Source organism: Haliaeetus albicilla, chromosome 4 (genome assembly GCF_947461875.1).
Source record: "Haliaeetus albicilla chromosome 4, bHalAlb1.1, whole genome shotgun sequence".
Lineage (NCBI taxonomy): Eukaryota > Metazoa > Chordata > Aves > Accipitriformes > Accipitridae > Haliaeetus > Haliaeetus albicilla.
The window spans coordinates 5,346,540-5,361,761 of record NC_091486.1 but is presented as its reverse complement, the minus strand read 5'-3'; the positions used below and the strand labels follow the sequence as shown (position 1 = coordinate 5,361,761).

At 38.5% G+C, this 15,222-nt stretch overlaps 1 protein-coding gene across 1 annotated transcript in view; it reads left to right on the top strand.

The window, feature by feature from the left end:
* The window catches only part of ARHGAP15 (Rho GTPase activating protein 15), a 330,335-nt gene that overhangs the window by 168,653 nt on the left and 146,460 nt on the right, over positions 1-15,222 (top strand). The window contains exon 9 of the mRNA XM_069780763.1: positions 1,182-1,308. Coding sequence (XP_069636864.1) covers positions 1,182-1,308 — 127 coding nt within the window. The remainder of the gene's footprint in view (positions 1-1,181; positions 1,309-15,222) is intronic.

The following is a 15,222-nucleotide window of genomic DNA, read 5'->3' as shown; positions in this document are numbered from 1 at the left end:
TCAGAGGTTTTGCTGCAATGGAATTGGCAGAGCGGGCAGAGGCCGCCTCTTTGAAAGGGTTAATCTGAACACGGCTACTGTTTCCTTAAAGAGCTACAAACATTATATTACCCTGTGGCTATAATCAGCCAAGGAAAGTTTGATCTGATGATGTATGTCTTCATATTGTGCATTTCATTGGGTGTGTGAGGATATTGATATCCTACTGAAGATTTTGGGGTGGAGTTTTCTGTGGAGACTCAGAACACTTTTTTTTTTTTTCTTCTTTCCATGTTATTCAGCTAAACATCTAATAGACTTGATTTTTTTTTTTTTTTTTTTTTAGTGCAACTAAGGTAATATTGTGACACCAGCAGCTCTGAACGTGCAGCCAACCGCAGCAGCGGCGGCTGGTGGGGCACAACCTGTAAATGGTGAGGGGACCCACGGGCAGGGCTTGTCCCGGCTTATTGCCCAGGACAGGTTGCCACCACGAAGCGCCTGGTGACCCTTTCGTACCTGTTATTGATTTCAGTTTTAAAACTTTGAATAAGTGTGGGAAGCCTCGCAGCTTTCCAAGCCGTTGGGCTGGCTAAATCTCACCTGACCAAATGCCGTGGGAAGAGACGTGTGATCAGCCAAAATATCATCTCCTTTTTCTTTTCTTTTTTTCTTCTTTTCTCCATTAATGGTCCCTGTCGCTTTGTGTGTCAGTGAATTAGAGCAAGAGAGAAGTTCCCCCCTCTTTCCTAAGCTTAGACCAGCAGAATTCAACCCCAAATTTGTAAGGTTGTTGGAAACAATTGTGCTTGCAAGAATATTTATTGTAACTATCTAAACCAGAAAGGCAATTTAAACAACCTTCCTCTTTGCGAGCATTTGGAAGTAGCCTGCAATGTGGAAATAATTTTGGTCACTAAAGCCTAAAGAAGTAGGCCTTTTGTTTTCCTCACTTAAATGGGAATTTATCTCAGAAATTAAGATCAGTCTGTCAGGGCCATAAAAGCTCTGCCATATGACAAATTTTGCATTACACTTTCCTTAAATTATATACTCACTGCATCACTTGCTGTGTCCGTGTCTGTTAGCTTCTGATTCTGTACTGGCATTCTGTAATCTCTTGCTTCGTTCTTACAAATAGTAATTTTATTAAAAGCACACACATATGTATATACATATATATATATATATTCTTTTCCCAGCAAAAAGAACGGAGCTGTACATCGAGAAATTTGGAGTTCAAGCTCAGAAGATCCTCCAGCATCGAATTACTGAATAGCTTAGACACTGAATCCAAAGAACCAAAGCCTGAAAACAGAAAATCTTTAAGTAAGGGGGGTTTTCTCTTCTCTTTTTTTTTTTTCTTTTTTTTTTTCTTTCCTTTTTAAATAACTATGCCATTACAGGGTAAGATAATTTTTATTACATACAGAATGTGAGGAAGATCACTGAGAATTTTAAAGCTGAATGTGTTCTGTGCTGATATACATAACTTGCATTTAAGTAAAGACAGTTACTAGCTCCACACTTTTAAAGGGTGACATTCTCTCCTAAGCAAAATAAATTTGTTTAGGAGCAAAGACATTTATTCAAGCCATTTATTTTTAAAAATAAGCAACATGAGTCCTATGTTAATGGTCTGTTGCAGTTGCTTTGTTTCCATTTTAGTAAAATACCTCAAATTGCCAGAGTAATTTTCTCTGCTGTATATTTATACACTGAATTGCTGAAAGACCTGACATATCCTCTGTGGCTGACAATCAGTGATATATCTATAATTTTAGAGAAGGTAAATTCCAGGGATCGAGGTTGATTTTTGTCAGTGCGATTAGAAAAGAAAGTGATCTAAAACTAGCAAGGATGTGTTTTCCTCCACTGAGACTTTCCTTTCCCAGTTTGTGCCGAGATGCTCACGAGATCGTGGGCAGTAGATGCAGGAGCTGGTGGTGACCCTGCATCACTCAGCGCTTTTTTTAATTTCACCCTCTCTCTCGAATCTTTGTTTTTCTTCTTTGTTTGGCGGGAGATTCACATACTGCTTCTAATGTAAGCGCCGTGACAGCTTCAGACTCGCATGCTGCTACGAGATACCTATAGGTACTGAAGTGCTGTGCAGGAATTTGCCTGCATGCATTTCAGTGCAGGATCAAAGCCTTAGATGTTATGAAAAGAGTTGCGTTAGAAAGACCCAACATAGCTATTTTTAATGATAATTATCCATGCAATCATAAATATATGCACACATGCGTGCGCCCGTACACACACAAATACAGAGATTCATTAAATAGTCTCTTTTTGCAGACCAAAGCTTTTTGTTGTTGTTGTTTTCCTATTATCTTGGAGATTTGGGGGGGGGGGTGTTAAGGTTTTTCTTTCTGTTATAAAATATAAAGTAGCCTGAATGTAGCTTGTGAAAAATTGTCCCAATATCTTTGTACTGTGTGTTAAGTTGCATTTCTCAGAGGAAGAAAAATAAGACTGAGAGCATGGTAAGTTCTGAGGGCCTGATTCTGCTCTTACTGTAGCTAATAGCAAAATGCCCATAAACTGTCTCAGCACTCGGGGATTTTTTATTTATTTATTTAGACTTCTCACATATCTTTAAATGATAATTTGTCAGACAAAACAGAAAAAGCAAATACGAGCAGTGACAGAGACTTAGTCTACTTTGCTTTTCAAAGCATGGAGAATCCTGAATAACCTCCGTTTTGTTAAAGGCTACTTAAACTCTTAAAAAATGTGAAAATATCTGCTGTGAAATCTCACTGAATCGAAGCTTGCATTTAAATACTGTAGATTGGATTGCTTCTAAAATATGTATTCAGAACTTTTTTTTGGCCCCTTGAGATCAAGCAATTATGTGGAATTAGAAAAATCATATTATTCACTTACTTATTAGTAGTCTAAGCACAAACTGTATTGTCAGTTTTCTGCCTTTGGCTTTCTGTGCCCTTAATGTTCACACAAGTATCGTAGCCAGAATTATCGGCAGCTAGAGCCAAAATTGCTTTAAAAAGGCATGAGAACTGGTAATGACACATTGTTAGCAGTTAACAGGTGGTCGTTTCATTGTCCAGTTTGACTGCAGAGCACAGAGAAGATATGTGCAATATCTGCGAGTGTGTTTATAAAGTTCTCACAAAGTTTAACGATTTTATAATTTTATGGTGCTCTTATATTATTGACTACTGCCGATGCCAAATCCAAACAAAGGAGATTTTTGAAAGATGGCTTAAAACTCCTCTGGTTTAGCACGCAAGACGAGCAACCGATGTGTTAGCAGGCCACCACCCCCTCCCATACTCTTTAATGAGATGTTCAGACAGTTCAGACTCATTTGTATTTACCTTCTCTACATTTTAAGGGCTGTAAAAAGTGTCCAGTTTTAGACTTGGTACTGCAGTTTCATTGGGTTTTTTTAGCAGCACAAGTATATAAAGGACAGGTATATTCTAACCAAAGTACTCCAGGAATTTACTCTTTCATTTCAAACTGGGGAGACTGCCCCTAGAGACTTAGTAGCAGGAATTTGGTTTTTTATGTTTAATCCTAATTGCTTCTGCTTACACTACAAGGACAAATGGTAATTCTTAGTTATGCTTTTTGAGCTGTAGACACTGATTTCATTGAAAATTGGGCTCAAACTGCCAGGCTCAATTTCCAAAGTTCACAGAGTGTCCATCTTCTTGGTCACGCAGCTTTTTAGTGGCTTCTCATCCAGTTTGGATTCAACTCATGTTCTAATTGAAGTTTTCTTGAGCTAAGAAGAAACCAAAGATGGCCTTGGGGAACACTACCAAAATATGTAAAACTGTGATCCTGCTCTCAAATACATGGGAAGAGATTACTCTTTATTTTATGATGCCAACTATCTCACTGATTTAATTTACGCAGCTAATGCTGGGTCAGAAGGAACACGTTTTTCACCCTAGAAACCTCCCCCATTAGAAGAAGTATACATTTGGTGCAAGAAAACTCCCTTGCAGCACCGCTCCTTTTTATGCAAATAAGCCTTGTTCTAAACCAATAATTTTTAAAATTAGTGGCAGACTTCATAATTTCCAAGTAATTTAGTTATCATTCAGGCTGTAGGTTTGGGTTTTTTTCTCCTAAGGTTGCCAAAAAAACCTCCTAATTAGTGCCAATTATAATTGGGTCTGCTGGTAGGTGGTCTGCCACGTTAATTTTATACCACATGAAACCGGGCACCTGGGTTAGACTGAAAGTAGAGATGTTGTCACGGCACATGGGAGGTAGGGAAAGGCTCTGTGCATTGCAAGCTTCCCAGAACTCATTCAGCTCTCCCAAAACCAAGAGATCTTTCTGTCCGTATGGACTCCGGGACCTGTCAGGACAGTCGTGTTCTGGGCAACGAAACCAACTCCACGCTTTCCACTAAGCCCCGCGTTGATTTTTCTGTCCGTGCTGGCTTTGCGGGTTGCCTCTTGGCCATCATCTGGGAATTTTTGTCACTCAGGAGTGACCTCTTGTGGAAGAGCCTGGGCTGGAGTCGCTATCGATTGTCGGAGGGGATCAATTCCCCTTCTACTCCCCCTTTTCCAGATGGAAACAAACGGCTTCGCAGTAGGAAGAGTGCCCTTTGGCTACCGTATCAATCTGAGGGCTGCTCTTGTCAAAATGCACAATCACAAGCTTGATAATGCAATCCATTCCCAAAGCACTATATTTCCAACCTGTTCTCCATCATTTCCTTATGGCGTCACATTTACTCAGTTCATCACATTCTTATTAATATTTTAGGTTTCCTTGAAAGTGATGGAATTCTATTTTTATTACAAAAGCAACAAGAATAAATACTAATTGTTGTCAGTTATTTCCTTATGTAGTGGGAACAGTAATCTGTTCCTCAGCTTTAGGTTGCCAAAGCAAAATAATTAAATATTTTAGACATTTAAAAAATCTGTGATATTAGATAAATGCAATTTGATCTCCTTGTTTGCCACATAAAAGCTGGAACTGCCTGAATTGATAAGATTGAATTGCATTATTTTTATTGTTTCTACTCGCATATTTTTCTTATCTTCAAGAACACTTTACTTAAAACCCGGTGGTTAGTCATGCAGCCCTGCGACAGATCCTGGAAAATCGCCTCCATATTTGAATTCTAGCTTGAGGTGCCACAACTAGAGCTTCAAGATTTAAAAAAAAGGTTAAAAAAAAAAAAAAAAAAAAAAAAAAATATATATATATATATGTGGAAAGGAAAGTCCTGATGGCCTGTGCAGTATTATTGCTATTCATGATCACTTTAGTGTCTCGAGAAGAGCAGCCAGGGACCCGGGGGTCATTGTGCCAAACACAACGTGACACCGAAGTAAGACAATTCCAGCTCTCAGCCTGAATAAGGACAAGTTGCAACAGGTGGAAAAAATGGACAAAAGCAGGGGGTGGAAGGAAAAGTTGACAGCCAACCCAACATGTCATGCATATTAAATAGCAGGCTTGGGATTCCTTTCCGCTCTTCGTTAGGATTGGGGTCTTAGCCCTGGCACCCTGGCCACCGTCCAACTCAAATAATGATATTTTCCTAAATTCCTCTTGCACTTTCAACAGGGAGCGATGGGTCTTTTTAATCCCAAAAGGCGATGCATCGCTCCGGGATGCCACAGCCCTCGCACGCTTCCCCAGGGAATGGCCGCAGGGCAGTGGCTGGGAATATGCCTCCTAACGTCTTTTTAATCAAGAAAAAAATAATAACCTCTGGATCAAAATTTTGACTTGTCTTCAGAAGTGTTTGCTACAAAGTCATCCGGGCTCTGAAATCTGCTTTGGTTTCTTAAAAGATAGAGTTCAAGTCAGGCACCCCGTCCCCAGTATGCAGCCAAGGACTCTGTGCGTGCTTTAAAATTGCCCAAAGTTGCTTTTCTCATTTCACTCACTTTTCATACTTCAGAAGGCTAAATTTTGAAACTCGAAGCACGGCATGTAAATATTCCTAAGTAATTACTAAAACCTCCAGAATCATCGCTGAATGCAGTTTGTTAGATAATTAAGACTGTACAATGTGTGGGGGAAAAAAAACAGCAGCAGAAACCCATTTTGGTCTCGGTGGACGTGATCGAAGAAACGGAAAACTCAGTGGATTTTTAACCCTTTCTGGCTCCGTATGGTGCTTGCTCCTTCCCTGGCTCAAGCTTTTTTCTGGGGGCTTGCTCAAGGGTTTAAAGTTTGTCCCCACACAAGACTGGATATTTCTCTGGCAAACACCGCCTTGCTGAGGCTATTGTTTCTCTACAGAGGGAAGGGATGGTTACCAGGGCACAAACACACATATTTGCAAGGCTTCAGCTGCGTAAGAGCAGGAGGAAAAAAAGCCAGAAACTTATTTTGTTGAAAGCATCATTTAGAGATCCTAGAAAAAGGCCACCTAATTACAGGCAGTGCTGAGAGAGGAGCCTGGGTGATTTTTCTGTCTTCTTTTCTAATATGTGAAGAGGATGGAAGGTTGGGACACCATGTCTTGGGATGTCGTGAGAGGTTTTACTGGTTCAGGCAAACTTATCGAGGGCCAGATTCTGTGGTAACTCATGGAGGCCTTCACCTACGTAGGGTTACTTCGGTGATAAGGGGGCTAATTAGAGCAGCAGAAGTGGGAAATCACTCCATTTCTTTGTTAGCTCGGATGAGGTCTGAATTCTTTCCCCTTCCCAGCCCATTTATTTTAGTTAGATGTGAAGTTGAAAGCCAAAGAGATGCCATTTAGGGAGTATTATTACATTACAATGTTGTCATTACGTATAGGTCAGTTTTATTACTTTTAATAAACCCAAGAAATACAAAGCAGTAATGTATATTAGTGCAGCACTACCAATGACAACGATGAAAAGGGAAAGCAAAATGAAAACTGTATGCAAATATGCAGTTTCTTACTGCACTGTTAATTTTGTCACTTTGCAGCTTGTATGTTTGTGGCATTTATTTTTATTGCATCAACAGGAATGCAGTCAGCTCCAGATACTGAAAAAAGCCCACAAAAAGAAAATGCAACACAATGTTTATGGAGAGTGGCAGCATTCATTTGGACTACGGGGACTAAACTTATTTTTTGACATATTTTTGCTCTTGTGTTTCTCTGCAACATTTACTATAGGTATGGTCTTTTCTTAAAGCTTAAGAAAATACTGATTCAGCAACAAAGAAGTAATAATACTGGCATTTGGGAAACAAACCGTGCCAAATTCAGAAACAAATTGTGTCACTTCCACTGATAATAGGAGATTATGTTGCACCCAAAATCACAACTGGCTGTGACTAGTTCTTAAAAAAAAAAAGGATTTTTCCTGAATTTCAATATCCTGTTTCCATCAATTATAATATAATGTTTCTTTAATTCTTTGTTTTATTTCTACTTCACTTTCCAAAATCCTTCTAGAGTTTACTATTTGGGTTGAAAAAGCATATTTTTAAATTGGGCATAACCAACTTCCATATAAACATTTGGCAGGGAAATCAGTGCATGTTCACTTAATTCATTTTTATTGAACCAAGTCCAGATTTTTAGTCAGGAAAAAGTTAGATATTAATCATATCTGAGCAGGATCATTAAATTTTCCTTTACCTACTAGAACAGCAGGGTCATTATAGAACCATGAGAAGTTAGCTCACTTATTAATCTTTACAATTACATAAAAGTGATCATTTTTATAGTACTTAAGAGTAGCTCTTACCCATTACGTGAAGAGTATGTGGGAATATTACAATATAATATAATGTATTATTATAGATGTGACCTGTGACTCATTGGTCTGCTCACTGACACACAACTCTGGAAAAGTTATCTGTTTGAGCTTGGATAATCTTTAATTGTTTCATATTCCTTGTGCTCATTTATAGGGCATACTAGTAAATACAGAGCTAGTCACTGAGTTATTAATTACCTCATTATTACTTAATTATCACTATTGCATACTTCATTTTTATGGAGAATTATATCATAGAAGAAGGTATTTTATACTGCCCACCACAGTTAAGTATGAATGACAGTGATAGCTAATGTAAGATTGAGTTAAAGAAAATCAATCAGAAACCCTCACTATAGATTACTATCCGGTTTCTTCTGCCTTTTCCAGCAAACGCTTCTCATCTTTGACTTTGAAACCCAACAGTTTAAACTGGGTTCTTGTTTCAGTGGACTAATCCCCTTTCATAAATCATGTTCAAGTGCTGAAATAATTTGCACATCGTTTAAAGAGTATTTGCTTTGAAACATTCACCTCAAGCCCTTTTGTATATCCTTTCTCTCTAAAGATTTGTAGTATTTGTTTTGTTCTCTGAGGTATAAAAGACCTGGGTAAACTTTATTCCTGTTGTTTCAAGATTAGTGAAATAAAATGCATATTTATTCAACTGGGACTGAAAGGAGCTTTAGTAAAGACGATCATACATACGACCCATGGGAATGTTATAATACAAAATGTCTGTCTTAAAATCTCTTTAGGTTTGTTCAAAACACTACTGAAGGACTTAAGTTTAAAGAAAAAAAAAAAGAGTTACAAATCCATATTTCTTCTTTGGAACAAAGAAGAGAGAGACACCATATATTTTTCTTAACAAAATAAACTCCTACATGCACACTCAAGATAAATTCGATATGGAGGCAAGCAGGGACTTGGATAGTCACGATTACGTTAAGTATTTTCCTACTGAACTACACATACTGACGCCATTTAAGAAAACTACATTTTGGAAAAATGTGTAGCGGTTGTTTCAAACACGCATTTGCTTCAGAAAATGAAATTATGAGTATTTTAGGTATTATTGGAGTCAAGCAGTTGTGCCCCTTCCATGTACTAAAAGTGAGGTTGACTCCTGTGATACGAGGAAAAGATGCTTACTCTGACTGTATCACTTTTCAGCCCCAAAACCCAACATGTCTTGCACTGATTTGGTGCAGCCTCTCAATTCCTTACTAAGTAGATCTTTGTTTATATTAGGAGGTAAAACTAAAGTTTGATGTATGTTGTGCAAAATGTCGTGATTTTTATCGTTTAAAGCAATAGGCAATGCAGACAGGCACATCTGCTTGACCCTCCATCACCTGCGTCGTCAGTATATCCCCATTTTTGTACATCTCCGTATTTTGCCTCCATGGGGAAAGAATATAGGCTGACAACTGATAACACCTCAATAGATGTAGGCATTTTCACTGGAAATATTTTAGGCTACGGCCTTTGGAGAGAGGTCAGAATTAGAGCAAGTGAGAAGGACTGGCTGAGCTTTGTTCTTTGGGAAGGAAGAGCCAGCCCAGCTTTCTGTCACTCCTGTGAGCCTAATTCTGAAGCCTCTCATGGTAATTATTGAAATGCCTACCCCAACTGCAAGTTTGTAGCCAGAAAAAAAAATGATTCTCACACTACACTCTATTCTGAGGTTTCACTACTATTTATAACTAATCCAGATGCGATCCTCCTGTTACTTTGGGAGAAATGCAACAGAAATAAGGAGGGGTTTAAGTTATAAAAGTCTAAATTAAGCTCAATTAGAAAGACCGTAAATCAGGCTTTAGATAGGAATACCTACTGCCCAGACTCACCTTTTTTCCCCATGGTGAAATCATTTAAATGCTTGTATCTTCCAGGCTGGAGGATGTATTTAATTTAAATTATGACCTCCGATCCCAAATATTTAAAGACTGACTTAAAGGATGAACGCATGGTACTGTCCCCTGGACAGGGCGTATTAATGCTTTAAAAAGGGATGTGCTTTGTAGGATGTCCTATTTGTTCCACCAGCTACCTGCTGACGTGCCGGATAAATGGATCATGCCTCTGAGAGCCAAAGGGTGGAATACCACTGAAGGGTTAAATGCTGTATTGTTTCTCAATTAAGTAAAAGGTTCCAACTAGCTGGCTTTAAATATTGATGCTGAAGAGAACACTATGACATATGAGCAGCTCCCCTCACCACCAAGGATATTTGGCTCCATTTAATTAATTCCATTGGCCATTGTCTTAAGTGTGCCCGGGATTCACCCAAGAGGAATTCACTTGCTTTACTGTTATTGAAAAGTGTAACATAGCATTATCTGCCTCAGACAGACTTTTTGTAGCATTGAATCAATTCCCCAGTTCTTGAAAACAACTACCTCATTTGATTCCTTTCATAATTAATGGAATTCAGTAGTAATGCTTTTGCTCCTCAGCTCAGGCTGGAAGAATGTTCCAAAACTTCAGTTTTTCAAGCTGAAAGCATTCTGATTTTCAGCCTAAATGGACTTGCGGTACGAATGTGTTCTCTTAATAAAAATAAAGCTAGCTCGTTATTTTTGGCAGTTCTTTTCTGTCTCAGGTGTACCACCCCAAACAGAGTTACAGACAGCAGTCTTATTCCTTCTCCTGCTTGGTTTGGTAGACTAAGCCAGCCAAGATTTGTGGTTGTCTTTCCTACGATAGGTTGCTGCTCTTTTTCCCGATCACCTCAAACAGCCCTTTTCTGAATCTGCCCCAGTTTCAGTCTGCATTTCTTGCACATGGATATTCAAGGCAAGGTCTTCCCACAGCCGTGGGAAGTGGAATCCACTCTTCCACATGGAAATGGCTCACCTGATACAGGCTAGGGATTGTATTTATCTGTTTCATGGCCACTTTTTTAGAGATAAAAAGCAAACAACCAGAACATCTAGTCCTTTAAACTTTTGCAACCAATGCATTCTCCGCGAAAACCAAAGAGTAGGCCTGCCTCAAGCCTTTTTGTAGCATATGAAATGTGTTCCTACATGTGATAGCAGTTTTTGCAATTAATTTTGAAGATGTTCAATTTATAGAGAAAAGTAACATTCTTCTAAAACTGAGCAACTCTTTTCAAACAGCACATTTAAAATAAATGAAATTAAAGCAATATGAAATATTCCAGTGCTAATACATTTAAAAAAAAAAAACCCTCAGAGAGAAAAAAGGTTATCATGAAATTGCCATGAAATTCATGAATGCATGTTGTTCAGAACACAGAAATGGTTTAAAATGCATGCAGGTATGAAGCCCTGCTAGAAAGAGTATGTCTCTGCATGTAAAGCTTTATAGCTCATAGAAGTTGCAATCATATAGTGATAGTACATTTTGTAATCCCTTTTGCTGAAGAAGGTTAGACTCCAGTCCAAGGACCCAGAGCCTAGGGGAAGGTGGCCAGATGTAGGCAGGTCAGAAAAGGAGAGCAGCCAGATGCAGACTGAATCGTTTGCCATTTAGCAGGCTTTGAGGTACAAAAATATAAATCAGAGCGAGCTAACCTTTAGCTTGGTGGGTATCTATAATAAAAGACTTCATTCAAGGTGCAGGAACATGTGGCTTACGTCCACATCACTCCACGCTGCCTGTGTCCTATTCAGATAAAGCTTTTCCTCAGATCTTCTCTGGTCACCTTGTGATGCCTGGTGTTGTTAATGTGTGTCTCTGATATAAACTGATGGTTATATGCATCCCACCAGCCTGGTGCTTTTAAAGCATTGTGGTGAATGTGTCTGATATGTAGACATGTGATATTAGGCTTGAAGGTAAAATGCTTTCTGAGGGCAGAGTAAAGCAGAGGCAGAAACTTGGTGCTGCCTTGTCCATAATACCTTTTGGGAAGAGTCTTTGGAGTATAAACTGGCTCCTGAAGAGCACCCAGGTTTTCTCTTGGGAAGGGCTAGCCGGAAAGACCAGAAAGTTGACTAAAAATTAAGCAGTGCAGGTGAGGATCTCATGATTACTCTTTGACTGTCTCCTATCTGAGCTCTACAGTCACTTAAATCAAAATCTTTGTCTCATTGCTACGGTTTGCAAGAAGTTAAGAAGTGCTGCTCCTGCAAAAATAAGCTTTGCATGTATTTTTTGTGTGAAAGCATATGTATAGTATCTTTCTTGTCTATGTAAAATTAAAGATGATTATTTCAGGGTGCTATAATGCTTCTACCTTCCTTTCTTCATACGAAGGTATTTCAGTTGATGTGTTTGAATGAAAATCAAAAGATAGCGCTAAAAATTAATGGAGAAATAATGAAAACAATGTAATACCTGAATTCTCACGTAATGTTATCTGAAGATCATGAGGTATGATGGATCAAGGGTAGTACTGCTATTAAGGCACAATTACAAAGAGTGGGATACTTGATTTATTGTTGCAACTTTGCTCTTAATGTAAGTTACACATTAGTAATTTCTGAACTGAAAGTTTAAGTCTTGCTTTAAAAATATTTTGCTAGGTTTCAGATGTGGGGCATCTGATAGTTTGAATTTGGGGTTCAAATATAAAAAAAGTAAATTTTTCTGTTAATTGCCCAAGTGTCTTGAGGGATGGAGACAGAAGAAAAGGTGAGGGACAGGCTTAAGCAGAGAGGAGTCAAGGTGGTGACATGGGGAAAGGGAAAGAAAATGAAAGGATCCTGAAGCATCATTGGTTTGCTGCATCATTTGTCTGAATTTTGCTTTCCTCTGGGGTACTGTAGTAGATATTGCCTGCTGAATGAGAAACAGTGCCAGACAAGACACAGCAGTGGCCTCATCTCATCTAGTACACTTTTTTAAAAATCATTTGTCATTGGTGAATGCGAGGATTAAGAGCATCCATTAGAGTTATACTTTCTGTTATTAATAACCCACAATGAAAATATTCTTTGAAAAGACAACTTTTATTTCATGGGTTTTAGTCCAGAAAACTAAGTTAGCAGAATTCACCTTCTCCAAACAATTGTTTACTTGGAATTCATCTGTAGCTGTCCCTGCTCATGTTACAGGTCATTCATAATAATAAAGCTTTCTAATTCTGTGACAGAATATTCATAATGTCTTTAAAATACTCAGCGAGATAATGGTCCCCAGGATCTGGACAGCAAGACTTCAAAAGATGGAGTCCTCTGATCTCCAGTTTCCTTATTCTTTCTAAGCTTGGAAGGTTTCAACTATCAAGCGTAGATTAAGTTTTATTGGTTGATAGCCTAATTGCATTTGTATTATCTTTCCCCTTAATATTATTTTCTTTTCTCTGTATTGGATTTCATCCAAATATTACTACTTCCACGAAGCAGTTTTCTGAAAATGTTTTGCTTTTGCTCTGATGCTTAACTGCTTAACACGTGAGTGCTGCAATAAGGTGCTGGTTCCTGATAATAGTTTTCCTTCTGTAAGGGCAAGTTTCCACAATCTTCTATGCTTTGCTTATATTTGATAGAGCTCTTCGGTTGGGGCTTTTCATGGACAAGATAAGGTTTGGTTAAACATCTGAACTTTTGAATGTTTATCTGAACTAGATTCAACCTCTAAATTTGTCCATCATTAGTTATTTTGCTTTTCTTTTTAGAGACTAAATTATGCTATTAAATATGTTCTAAAGTAGGTTAAGCCCCTGTGCAGTTTGTCAGCTGGAACATTAATTTTAAAGCTAAAACAGTCTTCTATTGTATCTTTTTAACATTTTGTCTGAATTTTAACCAAGGCTGGTTAAACACGGAGTCAGTGCACCCATGCAAACCCCACATGTGGCTGACTGAAGTGTCTCAAAGTCGCTGTGATGACTGGCCTGATTTAATTCCAGAAAAAAGATCATGATATATAGGAATAATTTGACTGCTCAGGCAGCTTGTTCCAGCGCAGCTGTTCGGCAGACTGGATGAAGTACTAAATGTCACCGCATGCCCTGCAGTGTCTCCGGAGGTCTCCCCCCACCGAGACCCTACACCAGGGCCAAGGCGGACTTGGGGTCCCAGCTACTGGTGCAGCACACTCGTTGCACGAGCGGCATAGGACATGCTCGTTTCTGGGGTCCCAGTTACTCTTACTTTCAGCTGACCACGTGCGTGTCCCCTTGGGACTCAGGTCTTAACTGTGGGGATGCAGATCTTGCCCTTAGGAGCCACCATCAGATTGTAGGAGAGAAGGTGGGTGCTGGAGAAAAGCCACCAGCGTCGTTCCCGGATCAACCTTGCTCCTTGGCCAAAGCTGCACTAGGTAGCACAAGGAAGAGAGAGGACAACCTCTAGTTTCCATCTGCTCTTACACAACTGAGCTGTAGGACCTGATCCTAAAGCACCTTTAGTGGAAGTCTTTCTCGTGTCCTCGCAGCCAACTCTGACGCTACCTTCTAAGCAAAGAGCTGTAACTGCTGAAAAGTTTGAAAATCAATTGTGTTTTAACAAGTAGAAATCATTTCTATAGAAACATAAAATGAAGTTGATGGCAGTAAAGGTCACTTTGTCTAAGGCTTATATTTATGTGAATATAGAGGTTGGAGATTCCTACCAGAACTTTCACCTAAGGTAAGGAGTAAAAAGGATTCTTAAATCCTTGCATTTTATTCTTTTTTAAAAGTGAGCTCATGGATGATCTTTTGCTCAGTAATACTTACTCTAATGATTTAATTGAGGTAGAGATCATTTGATAAAGTAGAGCCGACATATAAACAGAGTACAGCAAATGGATTTCAGATCTTTGACTAGATATTTTTTGATTACTTTCAAGATAATGGGTGTGCCTTTCTCCTTCATAAACTATCGCATCTACATTCACTGGAAAGTACTAAACTAACTGCATTTGAAGGGAAAAATATGCTGGAACTTGTGGTTTGAAACAACAAATACACAGTTGAATGTCACTACCATTTCTCATTGGCAATAAACAATTTTAACATGTTGGTTACCATAACTTCTGCACTATGAATTAATTCTATCCTTTATTGTATGAGAAGCATTAGAAGTTCATCATGGGTCAAAAAATATAAGGTTATGAATGTAATTGGAGGCTGAGTGCAATGGAAATATAATTAAATTTTAAAATAATTTACTTTTTAAATTTAGACATACAAAATGTAATTGATAAGAGTCTCAGTAAAAAGAAAATTCTTTGGTATGATATTCTTTCTGGAAAGGTCCCATAAGTTCGGATCTGAATAAAAGATTCAACAAGGTATCCAAGCGCGTGTCTAAATTTAAATATATGAATCATTTGTATGACTCTTAACAAGGGTGATATAAATACAGCAATGCCAAGTCTCCCTTGTTCTCTACAGATAATTAGTTTGTTTTCCAAAGCATAAGGCAGAATTCTATGTAGGTTTTGAAGTTAAAAGTGCACACATGGCCGGCAGTACCCAGCCGCTCAGAAGGGTTTTCTTTTGGCATAAGAGTCTATCTGGTGCTCCTGATAGAAAAAGAAACCGTATAATCTTCTTGTCCTTTTGTCTGAGCTATTTAGTGTAAAAGTGATGACTATTCATATTATTTGCAAAAGGTTGAAAAGGGTTTTTTTTTTTTTA